The sequence below is a fragment of the Somniosus microcephalus genome, chromosome 5, assembly GCF_052327205.1.
Source record: "Somniosus microcephalus isolate GS21.2 chromosome 5, FLI_Smic_1.0, whole genome shotgun sequence".
In the NCBI taxonomy this organism is placed as follows: Eukaryota; Metazoa; Chordata; class Chondrichthyes; order Squaliformes; family Somniosidae; genus Somniosus; species Somniosus microcephalus.
In genome coordinates this window covers 124,184,775-124,200,973 of record NC_140991.1, presented here as the reverse complement: position 1 = coordinate 124,200,973, position 16,199 = coordinate 124,184,775, and the positions used below count along the sequence as shown (strand labels likewise).

General features: G+C 43.9%; 1 protein-coding gene across 1 annotated transcript in view; it reads right to left on the bottom strand.

Annotated features, from left to right (window-relative positions):
* LOC147117291 (tyrosine-protein phosphatase non-receptor type 3-like) overlaps positions 1-16,199 on the bottom strand; it is a 341,164-nt gene that overhangs the window by 13,909 nt on the left and 311,056 nt on the right. The window contains exons 18-19 of the mRNA XM_085989357.1: positions 3,583-3,734; positions 1,658-1,793 (exon numbers count right to left, since the gene is read on the bottom strand). Coding sequence (XP_085845483.1) covers positions 1,658-1,793; positions 3,583-3,734 — 288 coding nt within the window. The remainder of the gene's footprint in view (positions 1-1,657; positions 1,794-3,582; positions 3,735-16,199) is intronic.

Here is a 16,199-nt window from a genome sequence, read left to right as displayed (position 1 = left end):
TGAGAAGGATGAGGAGGGAGAGTTTACCACGGTCACAGTCACATAGGATGTTCTTTGTGACCTCCACAAGGGCATACGTAGTTCCTACTGGTGAGGTCCTGCCAGGCAAATGGCTTGGACCCCCCCAAAAAAGAATTTGTTTTAAAAACACTTACAGGTCGGTGGGGGAGGGAAGGGGCTGATAGGACCATTTTCAACACATGGCAAGCCTGAGCACGGGCGGGTGGATGCCAGAGTTTCTGGCAGGCATGGCCAGGTGGGTGTGGGAGATGTGCCTGAAGTGACACATGCACCCACCTGACTCAAGCATGCGAGGTGCCCTCCCCACTGACCCTGCAAACTGGAAGGCGCCAACAGCTGCAATCCCAGTGTAACTGCCAGAATTAAGACCAAGTAAGTTTGGGACCTATTTACTGACATGTTACTTTCATTACATTTACACTGCTGCTTTTTCAAGAACTAGGGAATTGCACTTGAGGAGAAACTGTAATTTAAACTTACCAGTCTTTTGGGATACCAGGGTGGATGTTTCACACTCCAGGATAAATTTGCTGTCTTGTCTTACAGTTTTTCTTTGGTGACCGTAAACTTGGTGATGTCCTTTTGATCTGTAGGCACTGAAATCCATTTTTTGGCAAACCTTTTGAGGTTATAAATTATTTTTTGATAATCCTTTAATGTTTGACAAAATTAGGGAGCTTCATTTTTTTTTGCGATTATGGTCTGTGTGGATGACCTTCCTTCAGGTGCTGGAAGCATTGCGTCTGTTACAAAATAAGCATCTTGATAGTTGCAAAAGTATCTCACAAAAGTAGATAATTTGGGGTTAGAGAAACAAGTCCGATGTTGTCCTCTTCTGGATTTCATTTATTGCCAGCACTTCTTGCATCGTCTGTAAAGTACCTGACTGAGGTAGTCAGTTTGAACACCTGAACGCAGGTTTGAAGAATGACCACTAACTTCTGATCAGTTGTCTTAATTTACCACTAGGAGTAAGCTAAGATTTTGATTGATCAGAATGACAGCATTTTTATTTTATGCGGTCGAAAGATGCTTTATACCTGCAAGTCAGATTATTGGTGTCACTCCTGCTAAGCTTCTCCCAAAATTACTGCTGTTAATATTAGTCGTACTCCTCACAACAACCAGTTCAACTAATGACGTCTTAGGTTGCAGTGCAATGCAACATTTTAACTGACAGCAGTGGTGCAAGAAAGGTGCCATAACCTTATATATTAAAACAACTGGAGGTAATTTAAGGTGGCGCAGTATATTGATACACTAATGTAGTGCAGTTTACTGTTGCCATATAGTGTTACGATGCAGCTTTATCATTTCCCCAAAACAGGAGACTAAATCTGCTTAGCTCCTGCGCATCCTGAAACAACTAGTTGTAGTAATTGATGAGGGTAGAGAAGTAGGTTGCCTGCTCACCCTCTCAGTCAGGGAATGGGTGCATGTAGGTGGAGCATAAAAAGAAGAAGGAAAAAAACTGTCTGATACATGCATCTGAGGGAGAGGGAAGATAACAAATTAGCCAAAATTCATAATATAGAGCATTAGCTTGAAAATTCACTTGAATGTTCCTTCCAGGTCCTGAAATTTAATTAAAATAAGTGTCTTCATTATTCTTTCATACTTATCATTCAAACCTTACCGACGTCTGTACCATCATGGCTCGCTGGTCTCTCGTTGTTCTAACAATATCCAGTGGGTACACAGGTTGGTTGTTTTCAATTAAACACATTGCTGTTTCCATGGCAATAAGGACACCAGTTCGACCAATTCCGGCACTGCAAAGAAATCAACAAAGAATTTAAATGAAGTGCAGATTAGAGGCAAAAAATTTAATATAGTCAAGCCTTAAGCATAACAAAGCAATATCTATAAAACATGACTAAATGAGTGAGAGACCTACATATGTAAAAACAAAGGCTTATAAGACTGCATTCACTATGCAACCTTAGCATTGGGGTAAAGTGGTTGCAATTTGCACTGACGCTAATGTTGTATTACATATGCAACATTTGTGCATACATACATCTACCCTCTCAGGTGGACGTAAAAGATCCTATGGCACTATTCGAAGAGCAGGGGAGTTCTCCCCGGTGTCCGAGCCAATATTTATCCCTAAAAAACCCCCCAGATTATCTGGTCATTATCACACTGCTGTTTGTGGGAGCTTGCTGTGTGCAAATTGGCTGTCGTGTTTCCTACATTACACTAGTCACTATACTTCAAAAGTACTTCATTGGCTGTAAAGCGCTTTGGGACATCCTGAGGTCACGAAAGACACAATAGAAATGCAAGTCTTTCTTTTTTTGGACATGACCAGCATGGGAGTGGGCGCAGATGTGTGGAAAATCCCTAGAATAGGCCTTTTGCCTAACTCTGCATCAGGGTTTCTCATCCAGTTTTTTATATAGTTGGGCTATTTTTGTGTTAGCGAAGGCTCTCACTGATGGTGTGCAAATGTCTGATTAAACACTGAAAATTTATTTTGCGTCCCAAGCTTTCTCCCAGGAGATTATATGACTGATGGTGGGCATATGTGCTGGTGGGAATGGGTGCCGAATCATGATGATTCAGGCATCGCAGTTCTGTGGGGCAGGCTTGTTGGACCAAGTGGTCTTTTCCTGCCCATCGATTTCAAATGTGCACCTTGGCCACTATATTCTGGTGCGGTGGGGGAGATTCAAAGCATCTCAGATACACCCTGGCATCCCTCTGTTGCTTTCTTCCCTTCTTCCTCCAAAAACACTGTTATAGGGAGAAAGCCATTATGGAATTTGGCTCAAGGAGTAGAAATAAATGTCACAAAGTCTTTTCAAATACCTCGGTGACAACAGGGAAAAACAAAAAAGCTTCAGTAATAGTCTAGCAATGCTGTAATCTTAGTACTGGTGTTTTTTAAACAATCTTCCAATGGGACACAGTGCTTGGCAACCCTAAGTGCCTAGCTTATATGGCGGAGTAAACGAAAGTGTTAAATAGGCAGAAGTGAAGAAAAAAATGGTGTATGATGTCATTATGCACTAATGTGCATTCTTTAACAGAGTGGTGGGTGCATTTAGTACAAATTTAAAAAACAACCACAAAATCTCAATACGGGCAAAGTAGGCAAGGGTCCAGCATAATGCATTTTCCAATTAGGAATGCCCATTTTACACAGCAAAAAATTGGAACATTTACCAGAGTGTCTCATGCAAAATTTATCCTTGAAATGGCCAACCAAATCTACGTGACACCAGATGCTAAAATTCACATTTAATAGAAGCACTTAAAACTACATCTCTACTAAACTAAGAAACTTTAAACCAGAATTACACCAGCTAGCACTAATGTACTATTAAAAGCTTTTTGATAAAAGCAATGGGATGTTGATAATTTAGTAAGGAAACCATAACCTGCTGCAGCAGATGTCATCATTCTCTACCTGAGGATAAGGCTTCATTATTGATACAATAGAGGGGGTGTCAAGTATTCCTGCAGATCTACCTTGTAGCTGCAACCAGACTCAGCATGAGCATTTTGTTCCCCAGCATGCATAATTGTCTTCCCTGCTGAAAAGAAAATAAGTACCTGCAATGAACAATAACTGGCTCATTGTCCCTTCCGATTCTTTTCTGTCTCACACAAGTCACAAAGTCAAAGAAATCCGTTGAGTCATCAGGAACACCGTGATCAGGCCATGCTACATACTGAAGATGACTGACAACACGTTCCAGTCCTGTCTGCAGCAATAGAAAAACACAAACCAGTTCAAATTAATGATATTCTGTTAATGCCTTGAAATCCATGAATATTTACTTATGACTGCTGACTATCCTCCTCGGGTCACGGTCTTAAATAAAAACAGAAAATGCAGTTGACCTGTCAGCAACTGAAGAGAGAAAAGATAGGTTTACTTTTCAGGTGGGACCCTTCACCAGAACTGGTCAAAGGCTTGATAAAAAAAATATAAAAATCTATACAATATATACAGTTTAGTAATCTAAGGACAAGTACAACACATTCATATCATAAGATCCGATTGGAAGCAGTGGAATTGCAAAAAGGTTTGTCCCTGAAATGACTGCTGTCCATGTTGCTCTGATGGCAGAGAGGAGACTGTGGTCGGGCCTGATTAAATTCTTTCTACATCTTCTGCTTTCTAATGGAACAAACCGGTCTCTGGGATTGATTAACTTTATCTATTAAAGTTTGGGGCCTTCAGATTGTATTCAGGGGAAAGCATGCCAGCTCCCAAATTCCTGGCCTTCCCGGTACAGAAAGCCTCTTTTCTGCTCTGCCAAACTCAGTAAAAACAGTACAACAGAATGTTTCCCAGCAATATTCACAAAATAGGAAAAATATACCTCAAATTGATAGAAAGCATTACAGAATTGTTTTCAACTGTACAAAAATACTGTTTTCAAAAACAGAATGCATTACAAAATGGTCGATACAATACAGAGAATTGAGATGCATTGGAAAGATTATTGGAGGAAGCAAGCAATCCATGTTCAGTCCTAAACTATTCATTATTAGAATTCAAATAAAGGATTACAATGCACAAATCACTTGTTCTCCTAACCCTTTTGAAATAGCAGAATGAATTGCTTGGATTATTTCACACTTGTGCAGAAAAAACACTGTGGTGATTTTTGTATTGCAAGCTGATAAAATATTCTCAGCACAATCATGATGTCATAACTACACATAGAAACTGCACGTATATATCAATGAACGTCTTCTTCTTAGGCAGTCCCTCGGAGCCGAGGATGACTTGCTTCCACATTAAAAATGAGTTCTCAGGTGACTGATGAGTCCAATGCAGGGCCTACAGTCTCTGTCACGGGTGGGGCAGATGGTGATTGAAGGAGCGGGTGGGTGGGGTGCTTGGGTTGACGTGCGCTCCTTGCGCTGCCTGCGCTTGGCTTCCGCTTGCTCCCGGCGAAGAGACTCGAGGTGTTCGGCGCCTTCCCCGATGCTTCTCCTCCACTTTGTGCGGTCTTGGGCCAGGGATTCCCAGGTGTCGGTGGGGATGTTACACTTTTTCAAGGAGGCTTTGAGTGTGTCCTTGAAGCGTTTCCTCTGCCCACCTGGGGCTCTCTTGCCGTGTTGGAGTTCCGAGTAGAGCGCTTGTTTTGGGAGTCTCGTATCAGACATGCGGACAATGTGACCCGTCCATCGGAGCTGATTGAGCGTGGTCAAAGCTTCGATGCTGGGGATGTTGGCCTGAGCAAGAACACTGACGTTGGTGCGCCTATCCTGCCAATGGATTTGCAGGATCTTGCGGAGGCAGCGTTGGTGGTACCGCTCCAGTGCATTGAGGTGCCTGCTGTACATGGTCCATGTCTCTGAGGCATACAGCAGGGCGGGTATCACTGCTGCTCTGTAGACCATGAGCTTAGTGCCGGGTTTGAGGTCCTGGTCTTCAGACACTCTCTTCCTCAGGCGACTGAAGGCTGCACTGGCACACTGAAGATGGTGTTGGACTTCGTCGTCGACGTCTGCCGTTGTTGACAGTAGGCTCCCGAGGTATGGAAAGTGGTCCACGTTGTCCAAGGCCTTGTTGTGGATTTTGATACTCGGGTGGCAGTACTGTGTGGTGGGGGCAGGCTGGTAGAGGACCTTTGTCTTACGGATGTTTAGTGTAAGGCCCATGCTCTCATACGCTTCGGTGAAGGTGTTGACGATGGCTTGGAGTTCGACCTCCGAGTGAGCGCAGACGTAAGCGCGTCTGCATACTGTAATTCGACGACAGAAGATGGGACGACCTTGGATCTGGACTGGAGGCGACGGAGGTTGAACAGTTTCCCATTTGTTCTGTAAATTAGTTCCACTCCAGCGGGGAGCTTACTGAGGGCGAGATGGAGCATTGCAGCAAGGAAGATCGAGAAGAGCGTTGGTGCGCTGACACAGCCTTGCTTGACCCCAGTTCGTACATGAATTGGGTCTGTGGTGGAACCGTTGGTCAGGATCACGGCTTGCATGTCATCGTGAAGCAGGCGGAGGATGGTGACAAACTTTTGAGGGCAGCCGAATTTGAGGAGGACACTCCATAATCCCTCACGTTGACACTGTTGAAGGCCTTTGTGAGATCAAAGAAGGCCATGTACAGTGGTTGGTGCTGTTCCTGCATTTCTCTTGCAATTGACGTGCGGTGAAGACCATGTCCATTGTGTCCCTTAGTGGGCGGAATCTGCATTTTGACTCTGGGAGGAGCTCTTCGGCCACTGGGAGAAGGCGATTGAGGAGGATTCTTGCGATGACTTTCCCTGTGGCAGACAGCAGGGAAACTCCTCTGTAATTACCGCAATCGGGCTTGTCACCTTTCTTGAAGATGGTCACAATTACGGCGTCTCAGATCCCCTGGCATGCTCTCCTCCTTCCAGATTAAGAGAAAGGAGTTCATGAATTTGCACCAGTAATGCTTCTCTGCCATGCTTTAGTGCCTCGGCAGGGATTCCATCAGCTCCTGAGGCCTTGTTGTTCTTCAGTTGTCGAATGGCCTTTTCAACCTCATGCCGGGCTGGGGTTGTGCTGAGATGGTGGCGGGTAGCATGCTGTGGGATGGAGTTGAGGACACTCGTGTCGAAGACAGAGTCGTGGTTAAGGAGATCTTAGAAGTGCTCCTTCCAGCGGGCACTGACTGCCTCTCTGTCCTTGGCCCGCAGTGGGGTAGGGCCTTGGGTGCTTGGGCCGTAGGCGGTCTTGACTGCGCTGAAGAATCCACGCACGTCATGGTTGTCGGCTAGCTGCTGGATCTCCTGCGCTTTCTCCACCCACCATCTGTTCGTTAGGTCAGGAGTTTTTTGTTGGACCTCGGCCTTCAGGCTTCTGTAGAGCCATGACAGGAGCTGATGATTGCTGGACAGACCACCGCCTAATCCGCTCTGTCATCTCCATCAATGTAGCCCCAAAACAGCGGCAGCAACAGAAACAAGGCCACAGGAAAATTAACGCTGGAGCACTCAAAGACCCCGCTAAGAAAGCCCTATTCAGCCTGTGCCTCACAAACAACCTGACGGCTCCCAGTGATGCAGAGACACAGAGTGTCCACAGTGCCTGGTCTGCACTCAAGGCCTCTATAATCAGCACCTGTGAAGAGACGCTCGGTCACTCGATCAGGAAACACCAACACTGGTTCGACGAGAACGACCAGGAGATCCAGAAGCTAATAAGCCGCAAGCGCAAGGCATTCCTGATCTGGAAACAGCAACAGAACTCGAGAGCAAGAAAGCAGTTTTACAGAAGCAATGAATGTACAATTTATAAGACTGAGCTAGTGCACCAGAATTATAAAGAAAGTAAGGACAGTTGACCATAAATGCTCTATGCAATTAAATTCGAAGCTGTAGTGAAATTACTTTCTGCATGCAAGTTATAGAGAGGATAAGATCACTTCAACAATATTTCTCTCATCGTTTTCTTAGGATGGATTTTCTGTCCTGCCTAATTTTGTGTGGTAGTATGGTGATCAGGGGTACAAGACTTTATAAAATCACCTCTCACATGTCTCTTTTCTAGGCTGATAAACCCAAATCTATCTCGTCTTTCTTCATAACTCTGACACTTGACACTAGGGATCAGCCATGGCTTTTCTCTGAATTGCTCTCTGGTTTCTCAGTGACCAGAACTGGATGCAGTAACCAAGATGCAGTCTAAACAGAATATTATAAAGTTTGATCACTACCTCCTATGGCTTATATTGTATTGTTTTGGCTATGAGATTAAACATTATATTGACCTTGTTGATTGCTGCTCTGTATTAAGCGGACATGTTTAGTTGAGTCTACTAAGACTCCTAGGTTTCTTTCAGCTTCATCCTCTGCTATTTCAACACCATTTGTGGAGTATGCATCCTGTCTATTTTTCCTTTCTACGAGTAACAATTTACACTTGCTCACATTAAATTTTATGTAATTTTTCTGCTCACTTACAAACACTTCCCCTCCTAGTTTGGTATCATCTGCAAATTTGACCACTTTGCATTGAGTTTCTGGATCCATGTAAATTAAAAACATGAGTAGTCCTAACACCAAGCTCTGAGGCACCTAACTAAGTACTTCCCTCCTCTCCTACATAACTTCTCTAATGAGTTCTCGTTATTTACTACCCATCAGCCAGTTTCTTATCCATTCCCAGAGTTCACCAAGTATTCCCCAAAATACAAAGGGCTGGATTTTAAAGGGCGGGGGGGGGGGGGGGGGGCTCCGAGGCAGTCAGGAAACCCGGGAAGCCGGGTTTTCCGCAGGCCCCATCGACTTTAACGGCAGGGCCTGATTTGCACGTGAGGCCTCGGTTTCCTGCTCACAGTTACCCAGATTGAATGGTTGGTTGGCTGCGGGCAGGTAGGCCTGTGGCACTAGGCCACACAGAGGAGGGAGGGAGGGATCAGGGGTCAGGCTGGGCAATCAAAATGACTGGGGGGGCAGTGGGGGTCGTGCAGAGATCAGGGATCGGGCCAAAGCTTGGTCAAAGAGGTAGGTTTTAAGGAGAGACTTAAAGGGAGAAGAAATACTAGAGCTTAGGGCCAAGGCAGCTGAAGGTACAGCTGCCAATGGTGGAGCGATGGAAATTGGGCACATAAAACACTGAGATTTCCTTCCTTAAGCACCCAACAACATGCATTTATATAGTGCCTTTAATGTAGTAAAACATCCTAAGGCACTTCACTGGAGCGTTATCAAACAAAATTTGACACTGAGCCACATAAAGGGATATTAGGGCAGATGACCAAAAGCTCGGTCAAAGAGATAGGTTTTAAGGAATGTCTTAAAGGAGGAAAGAGAGGTAGAGATGCGGAGAGATTTAGGGAGGGAATTGCAGGGCTTAGGGCCTTGGCATTTGAAGGCACAGCCACCTATTGTGGAGCGATTAAAATTGGGGATGTACAACAGACCAGAATTGGAGGAGTGCAGATATCTAGGAGGGTTGTAGGGCTGGAGGAAGTTACAGAGATAGAGAGGGGTGAGGACATGGAGGATTTGAAAACAAGGCTGAGAATCTTAAAATTGAGCCGTTGCTTAACCGGGAGCTGGGTGATTGGAACTTGGTGCAAGTTAGGATACGGGTAGCAGAGCTTGGATGAGCTTAAGTTTATGGAAGGGTCTTTCTTTCCTTTGCTGCAATTTACCAGGGGTGTCTGAAGGTTGGGTCATAATATTTTTGCGGTCTTCTTTTGTACCTCCTTTCAATGCTCTGCCTCCTTCTTTAGCTGCTTGTCTGCTCCTCCAGTCGAAGGCATTCTTCAAAAACACCACAAAATCTTAGATGAACCATCTATTACAGTAAACTCAGGCTTGTATAAGGGTTCAGCCACTTGTTATTTAAAGGCTGCACAAGTAGTTTCCAACTCCCCGCATCACCTCATTACTGCTGTGTTACACAGGAGCTGCGCTATAGAAATACTAAAGGATACTTAAACGAGTTGAGTCCACAATGTACAGCAGGGTTAGGGTTGCGTCTCTGGGGCACAAAACTATCAAAAACAGCGCCATATATTTTTGGGGCCTTGGTCTTTTCTGTTTCCATGAGATAGCTACAGTCTTCTTTATTCCATGGAGGTGTTAACTTACAGACTTCTATCAAGTCAACTGAACACCACCTTCTGGAGGAATGCTGGGGCACCAACAAGCATCAATGTGGTTGATGAACAGCATCATCCTGTGGATGGTACCTCCTTTAAGGATCCCCCTCATACCCACTCAGAAAGTGGTGTATGAAGTCTTAAATATTACATCACTGCATCAGGTATATCCTGCTGACATCTGTATATGTTTTAAGATTTCCAGTTATGTAGTGATTGCAACATTATTTGATTTCCACAACACTTGTAACCAAAAACTTTTCCATTGTTATAAAAGTATTCTTTTGAATAGCATTTCTACACATATCTAATATTCATTCCATTTCTCTTTTTCTTGACCAGGATGTTTTTTTCCCATTTTATCTAAACGTTGCACATAAGCCCCAATTTGGCGATGCAGCTGCTTAAAATTGATTGGCATCTGGACTCTTCTAAGACACTCTGTTACACAGTGAACATTAATTTACATACAACAGAATGATTTCAGTTAGTTACAGTTTCTTTCTAAAAGCTACATCTTTTTTGCTATAATGTTCCAAAAATGAATAATGTTGTAAAAGAGCAAAGTTTGCACCTAAATTGTATGTTTTGGTTCATTTTATATAGCAATATTAGATTGTTGTGCATTATTCTTATACATGACACATTGGTCCAATATATACGAAGGCAACAATCACCTAAATGGTATTGAATTAATTTGTCAATTATCAACAAATGTTAATGCACAAATCTCAAATAAATCTCACAAGATTGCCTCTTTCAAGAATTTAATGACATCAATACAGCCACAGTGCCAGACATTCCAGCATCTAATTTTGTTCTAAAATGTGATAATCAATATACTTGACCCTTAACTACAATGTACAATTATATGATCCAATGTGTATCCAAATTTCATGAATATGAGATTTATTATTCTATATGGAATTTTCTAACATCAATGATTAGCAGCTTGAATATGACTTTACAACAAGAGTGTGCCCTTGTTCAAAATCAAATACATAACTACCAATTCTAGTACTCTATAAAAATGTGTTTATGATTAGCTAACTCCATATAGTCAATTTTGTCATGACTAATGCAGTTTAAGTTTTTCATGTAATCACCTAATATTGATGGTTATTTTCCAGTTAAAGGAATAAACGTCTATCACAGATTATGGTTTTATTGTTAGTTCATGAAAACTAAATGACTATTTTTAGCAGTTGTCACCATCATATTCATGTAAAAAGAGCTATTGACATTGCTGCAGGTTAATTATAAATTACACCAAATCATTCCTGTAAATGAATATTAATTGCCATTAACTGTCACATATCTGAGTTTATTTATGCTCTTTCAAAACATAAGTGTACTTTTATACATTGCAGAGAGGCAAGTATGAACAGGCTCTTTACAGCTCAGTGCTCTCATTTTGTACTGAGTAATGAAATTCCATTTATACCTAAATGTTTTAGATTCAAAATATGTTCCCATCTGTGCAATCATCAGCCATGGCAATTCTGTGTACTAAAAAGGAATTCTTCCCCATTTTCTCAATACTTTGAAATTCAACATTGGCTTGTGATGCAATTAAATGAGCAAAATATGAAAAGTGTCACTGCTTAAGCACAAGCCAATGAACAGAGATTTAGGCAGAGCAAGGAAGACTACTATGGGGGTTGTGACTGTAAGAATGAGTGCACTTCAGTTGTGAAGGGGAGGGAAGGGGGAGGGAAGGGGGGAGGGGGGGGGAGGAAGGAACATCCTGTGCTAGTGTAGGAGACAGGAGAGATTAAATGTTGCAAATGGGGATGGCAGAATCATAGAGAGCTGTACCGTTGGGATGGACTACACCTGAACCATGCTGGGACCAGAGTTCTAGCGAATTGAATAACTAGGGAGGTAGATAGGGCTTTAAACTAAATAAGGGAGGGACCCGGTGGAGAGAAATCTACAATGCTAAAGAGAAAAGACAATGAAGCAGTGCAGGAAAGTGATTGGGGTAAGGATAACCAGATTGTGTCAGGAAGGGACAGAGCGTACAAACAAAATAGGGTAAGAAAAAATGGTAATAAGACAAATAGGGCCATAGTACAAAAAAATGTTAAGATGTCTAAAAATCTTAAAAAGATAAATCTAAAGGCATTGGGGGAGAAATTCAGTATCGCCCCATTTGGGGCGCAATTATCAGCCGGGCGCAAAGATTAGCGCCTGGCACTAATTATCACCTCCAACTGCAAACTTGGCTTTTATTACCCCGGAGGTGATTGGAGCACTAAATCAGGCGCTACACACCTGTCTGAAGGCGCAAAGGCCAAGGAGCGAGGCGTTACCTCAGAGCGCTGGTGAAGCTCATGTGATGTCAGTCAGCAATGGAACACAGACACAATGGCGCTGGCCAGTTCTTAAAGGGGAGGGTTGATTTTGCTCTCCATCCACATCCTGCTCATTGCAGCCTTGAATCTCGGCCTGGAGAGACCTGTACATCAAAGCTGCTGGAAAGAACAATGGAAAGACCCAGGGAAAGAACTCAGAGTGCAGCCCTTACAGACTCTTCTAAATCGATACAAGGGCAAATCAAAATGAACCTGCAAAATGCTGCTCAGTGCCCAAAACTCCTTCACACAGCGTTGAATCTCTCCAGAAGTCTTTCGCTCTCCCTCTCAGAATGCGTGGTGCAAAAACCTCACCAACAAAAAAAGGCAGGAAGCGGCTGCCTTTAAATAGTGCTCCCCCAGTCCCTTCCTGACAGCAAAACGCTCCCCTCAACCTGTCGTTACTAGCAGCAGGCGGTAAGACAGGGGCCGCCACTCAATATCCGGTCTGGGGTGCTGCCAGGGCGTTGCACACTCGACTGACGTCACGATCTGCCAGCGCAGAAGATCGTGGCGGTAGTGTTTAGCGCCGCCGCAAAATGTCCAGTTAATTTCATGGGCGGCGCAAACATCGCCGCGCACGGGCGCTAGTTGCTTTGCACCCCATTTGCGCCCTCTTAAGGCACTAACGGGAGGCGCAAACAAACTGTATCTGAATGTACGAAGCATTCGTAATAAGGTAGACAAATTAACAGCGCAAATAGATGTAAACAGATATGATATAATTGCAATTACGGAGACATGGCTGCAGGGTGACCAAGGCTGGGAGCTGAATATCCAAGGATATTCGATATTTAGGAAGGACAGGCAAAAAGGAGGTGGGTGGCATTGTTAGTAAAGGATCAAATTAGTGCAATATAGTGGGAAAGGATATTGACTCAGAAAATCAAGGTGCAGAACCAGTCTGGGTGGAGCGAAGAAGCACCAAACAGCAGAAAACATTGGTGGGAGTTGTCTATAGGCCTCCAAACAGTAGTGGTAATGTAGGGGATGGCATCAAACAGGAAATTAGAGATGCATGTAACAAGGCTACGATAGTAATCATGGCTGACTTTAATCTACATATAGACTGGCCAAACCAAATTAGCAATAATACTGTGGAGGATGAATTCCTGGAGTGTGTACGAGATGGTTTTTTGGACCAGTACGTTGAGGAGCCAACTAGGGAACAGGCTATCCTAGATTGGGTATTGTGTAATGAGAAGGGGTTCATAAATAATCTTGTTGTGCGGGGTCCTTCAGGGAAGAGTGACCATAACATGATAGAATTCTTCATTAAGATGGAAAGTGAAGAAGTCCAATCCAAAACTAGGGTCCTAAATCTAAACAAAGGAAACTACGAAGGTATGAGGAGTGAGTTGGCTCTGATAGATTGGGGAGCTTCATTAAAAGGCATGACAGTGGATGGGCAATAGCTAACATTTAAGGAACGAATGCATGAATTGCAACAGTTATACATTCCTTTCTGGCGCAAAAACACAAAAGGCAAAGCGGCCCAACCATGGCTAACAAAAGAAATTAAGGATAGTATTAGATCCAAAGAGGAGTCATATAAAGTTGCCAGAAAAAGTAGCAAGCCTGGGGATTGAGAGCAGTTTAGAGCTCAGCAAAAAAGGACCAAGAGATTGATTAAGAGGGGAAAAATAGAGTATGAGTAAACTTGCAAGGAACATAAAAGCGGATAGTAAAAGCTTCTACAAGTATGTAAAAAGAAAAAGATTAGTGAAGACAAACGTAGGTCCCTTACAGTCAGAAACGGGAGAATTTATAATGGGGAACAAGGAAATGGCCGAGCAATTAAACAAATACTTTGGTTCTGTCTTCACAGAAGAGGACACAACTAACTTCCCAGAAATGCTAGGGAACCAAGGGTCTAGTGAGGAGGAGGAATTAAAGGAAATTAGTATTAGTAAAAAAAGTGCTGGAGAAATTAATGGGACTGAAAGCCGATAAATCCCCAGGGGCTGATAATCTGCATCCCAGAGTATTAAAGAGGTAGCCTTCGTCTTCTTCTTCTTAGGCAGTCCCTCGGAACCGAGGATGACTTGCTTCCACATTAAAAATGAGCTTGCATGTGACTGATTAGTCCAATGCGGGACCTACAGTCTCTGTCACAGGTGGGGCAGATGGTGGTTGAAGGGGCGGGTGGGTGGGGTGCTTGGGTTGACGTGCGCTCCTTGCGCTTGGCTTCCGCTTGCTCCCGGCGAAGAGACTCGAGGTGTTCGGCGCCTTCCCGGATGCTTCTCCTCCACTTTGTGCGGTCTTGGGCCAGGGATTCCCAGGTGTTGGTGGGGATGTTACACTTTTTCAAGGAGCCCACCTGGGGCTTTCTTGCTGTGCTGGAGCTCCGAGTAGAGCGCTTGTTTTGGGAGTCTTGTATCGGGCATGCGGACAATGTGACCCGTCCATTGGAGCTGATTGAGCGTGGTCAGAGCTTCGATGCTGGCCTGAGCAAGAACACTGACGCTGGTGCGCCTATCCTGCCAATGGATTTGCAGGATCTTGTGGAGGCAGCGTTGGTGGTACCTCTCCAGTGCTTTGAGGTGCCTGCTGTACATGGTCCATGTCTCTGAGGCATACAGCAGGGCAGGTATCACTGCTGCCCTGTAGATCATGAGCTCAGTGCCGGGTTTGAGGTCCTGGTCTTCAAACACTCTCTTCCTCAGGCGACCGAAGGCTGCACTGGCACACTGAAGGCGGTGTTGGACTTCGTCGTCGACGTCTGCTCCGATGTCACATTGTCCGCATGCCCGATACGAGACTCCCAAAACAAGCGTTCTACTCGGAGCTCCGGCACGGCAAGAGAGCCCCAGGTGGGCAGAGGAAATGCTTCAAGGACACCCTCAAAGCCTCCTTGAAAAAGTGTAACATCCCCACCGACACCTGGGAATCCCTGGCCCAAGACCGCACAAAGTGGAGGAGAAGCATCGGGGAAGGCGCCGAACACCTCGAGTCTCTTCGCCGGGAGCAAGCGGAAGCCAAGCGCAGGCAGCGCAAGGAGCGCACGTCAACCCAAGCACCCCACCCACCCGCCCCTTCAACCACCGTCTGCCCCACCTGTGACAGAGACTGTAGGTCCCGCATTGGACTAATCAGTCACCTGCGAGCTCATTTTTAATGTGGAAGCAAGTCATCCTCGGTTCCGAGGGACTGCCTAAGAAGAAGTAGTGTTGGGAGTGTCAATTTATAAAATTACTGCTTAAAATGTTGCATCAAGGTGAAGTGAAACCACTTTGTCTCAATGCTAAGATTGTAGTGAAAATGCAGCTAAAACTCAAAAGAATAAATTTTTGATATTTTGATCCATGATTAACATCAATCTAGATTATTAAAAAAATGTTTATTATATGGCTATCTTCCAAAGATAACAATTTTCATTAGCAATGAAGTTCCTACACTTATGTTTACAGCAACAACAAAAAATTGTGATAAAAGTTCATCTGACTCTGCGCAAAATAGGTTTCAAATATACCAAACCAATACTTAGCTAGCTTATGTTTCTTCATGAACAATGGCAAAGGAGGTTAACTTTTTCATTTCAATTACTTTTTCCTTCTAGGATCAGACTCTGGAAGTTGCTTGATATGATTGCAGTGGGCACCCAATCCTCAACTGGTTTTAATCCCATTTTTATTTATCTTTTACTTTATTCTTTCATATTTACTTTGTTTGCTCTTTTCTGAATTTGTAAAAGACATCAATCTCACTGAGTGTTTTTAAATGGAGGTAATTTGAAGAAACATAATGGCCCGGAATTTGCAGTCAGCAGCGAACCGAAGGCTTTCACTGCTGGCCTCAAAATACGCTTCGCACAGGGATCTCGCAATCCCTGTGTCAAGAACTTCGGGTTTTCCGACTTCAATTCAAATCAATTAGTGGGGATTCCCTTTGTGCAAGCTGCTGTGATCATTTTCCAAAACTCCCTGGACTCGGCAAAGGTCCCGGCAGACTGGAAAACTGCTAATGTAACACCCTTATTTAAAAAGGGCAGTAGACAGAAGGCTGGAAACTATAGGCCGGTTAGCCTAACATCTGTGGTAGGTAAAATTTTGGAGTCCATTATTAAGGAGACAGTAACAGGACATTTGGATAATCATAATTTAATAGGACAAAGTCAGCATGGTTTTATGAAGGGGAAGTCATGTTTGATAAATTTGCTGGAGTTCTTTGAGGAAGTAACATATAGGGTGGATAAAAGGGAACCAGTGGACGTAGTGTATTTAGACTTCCAAAAGGCATTTGACAAGGTGCCACACAAAAGGTTA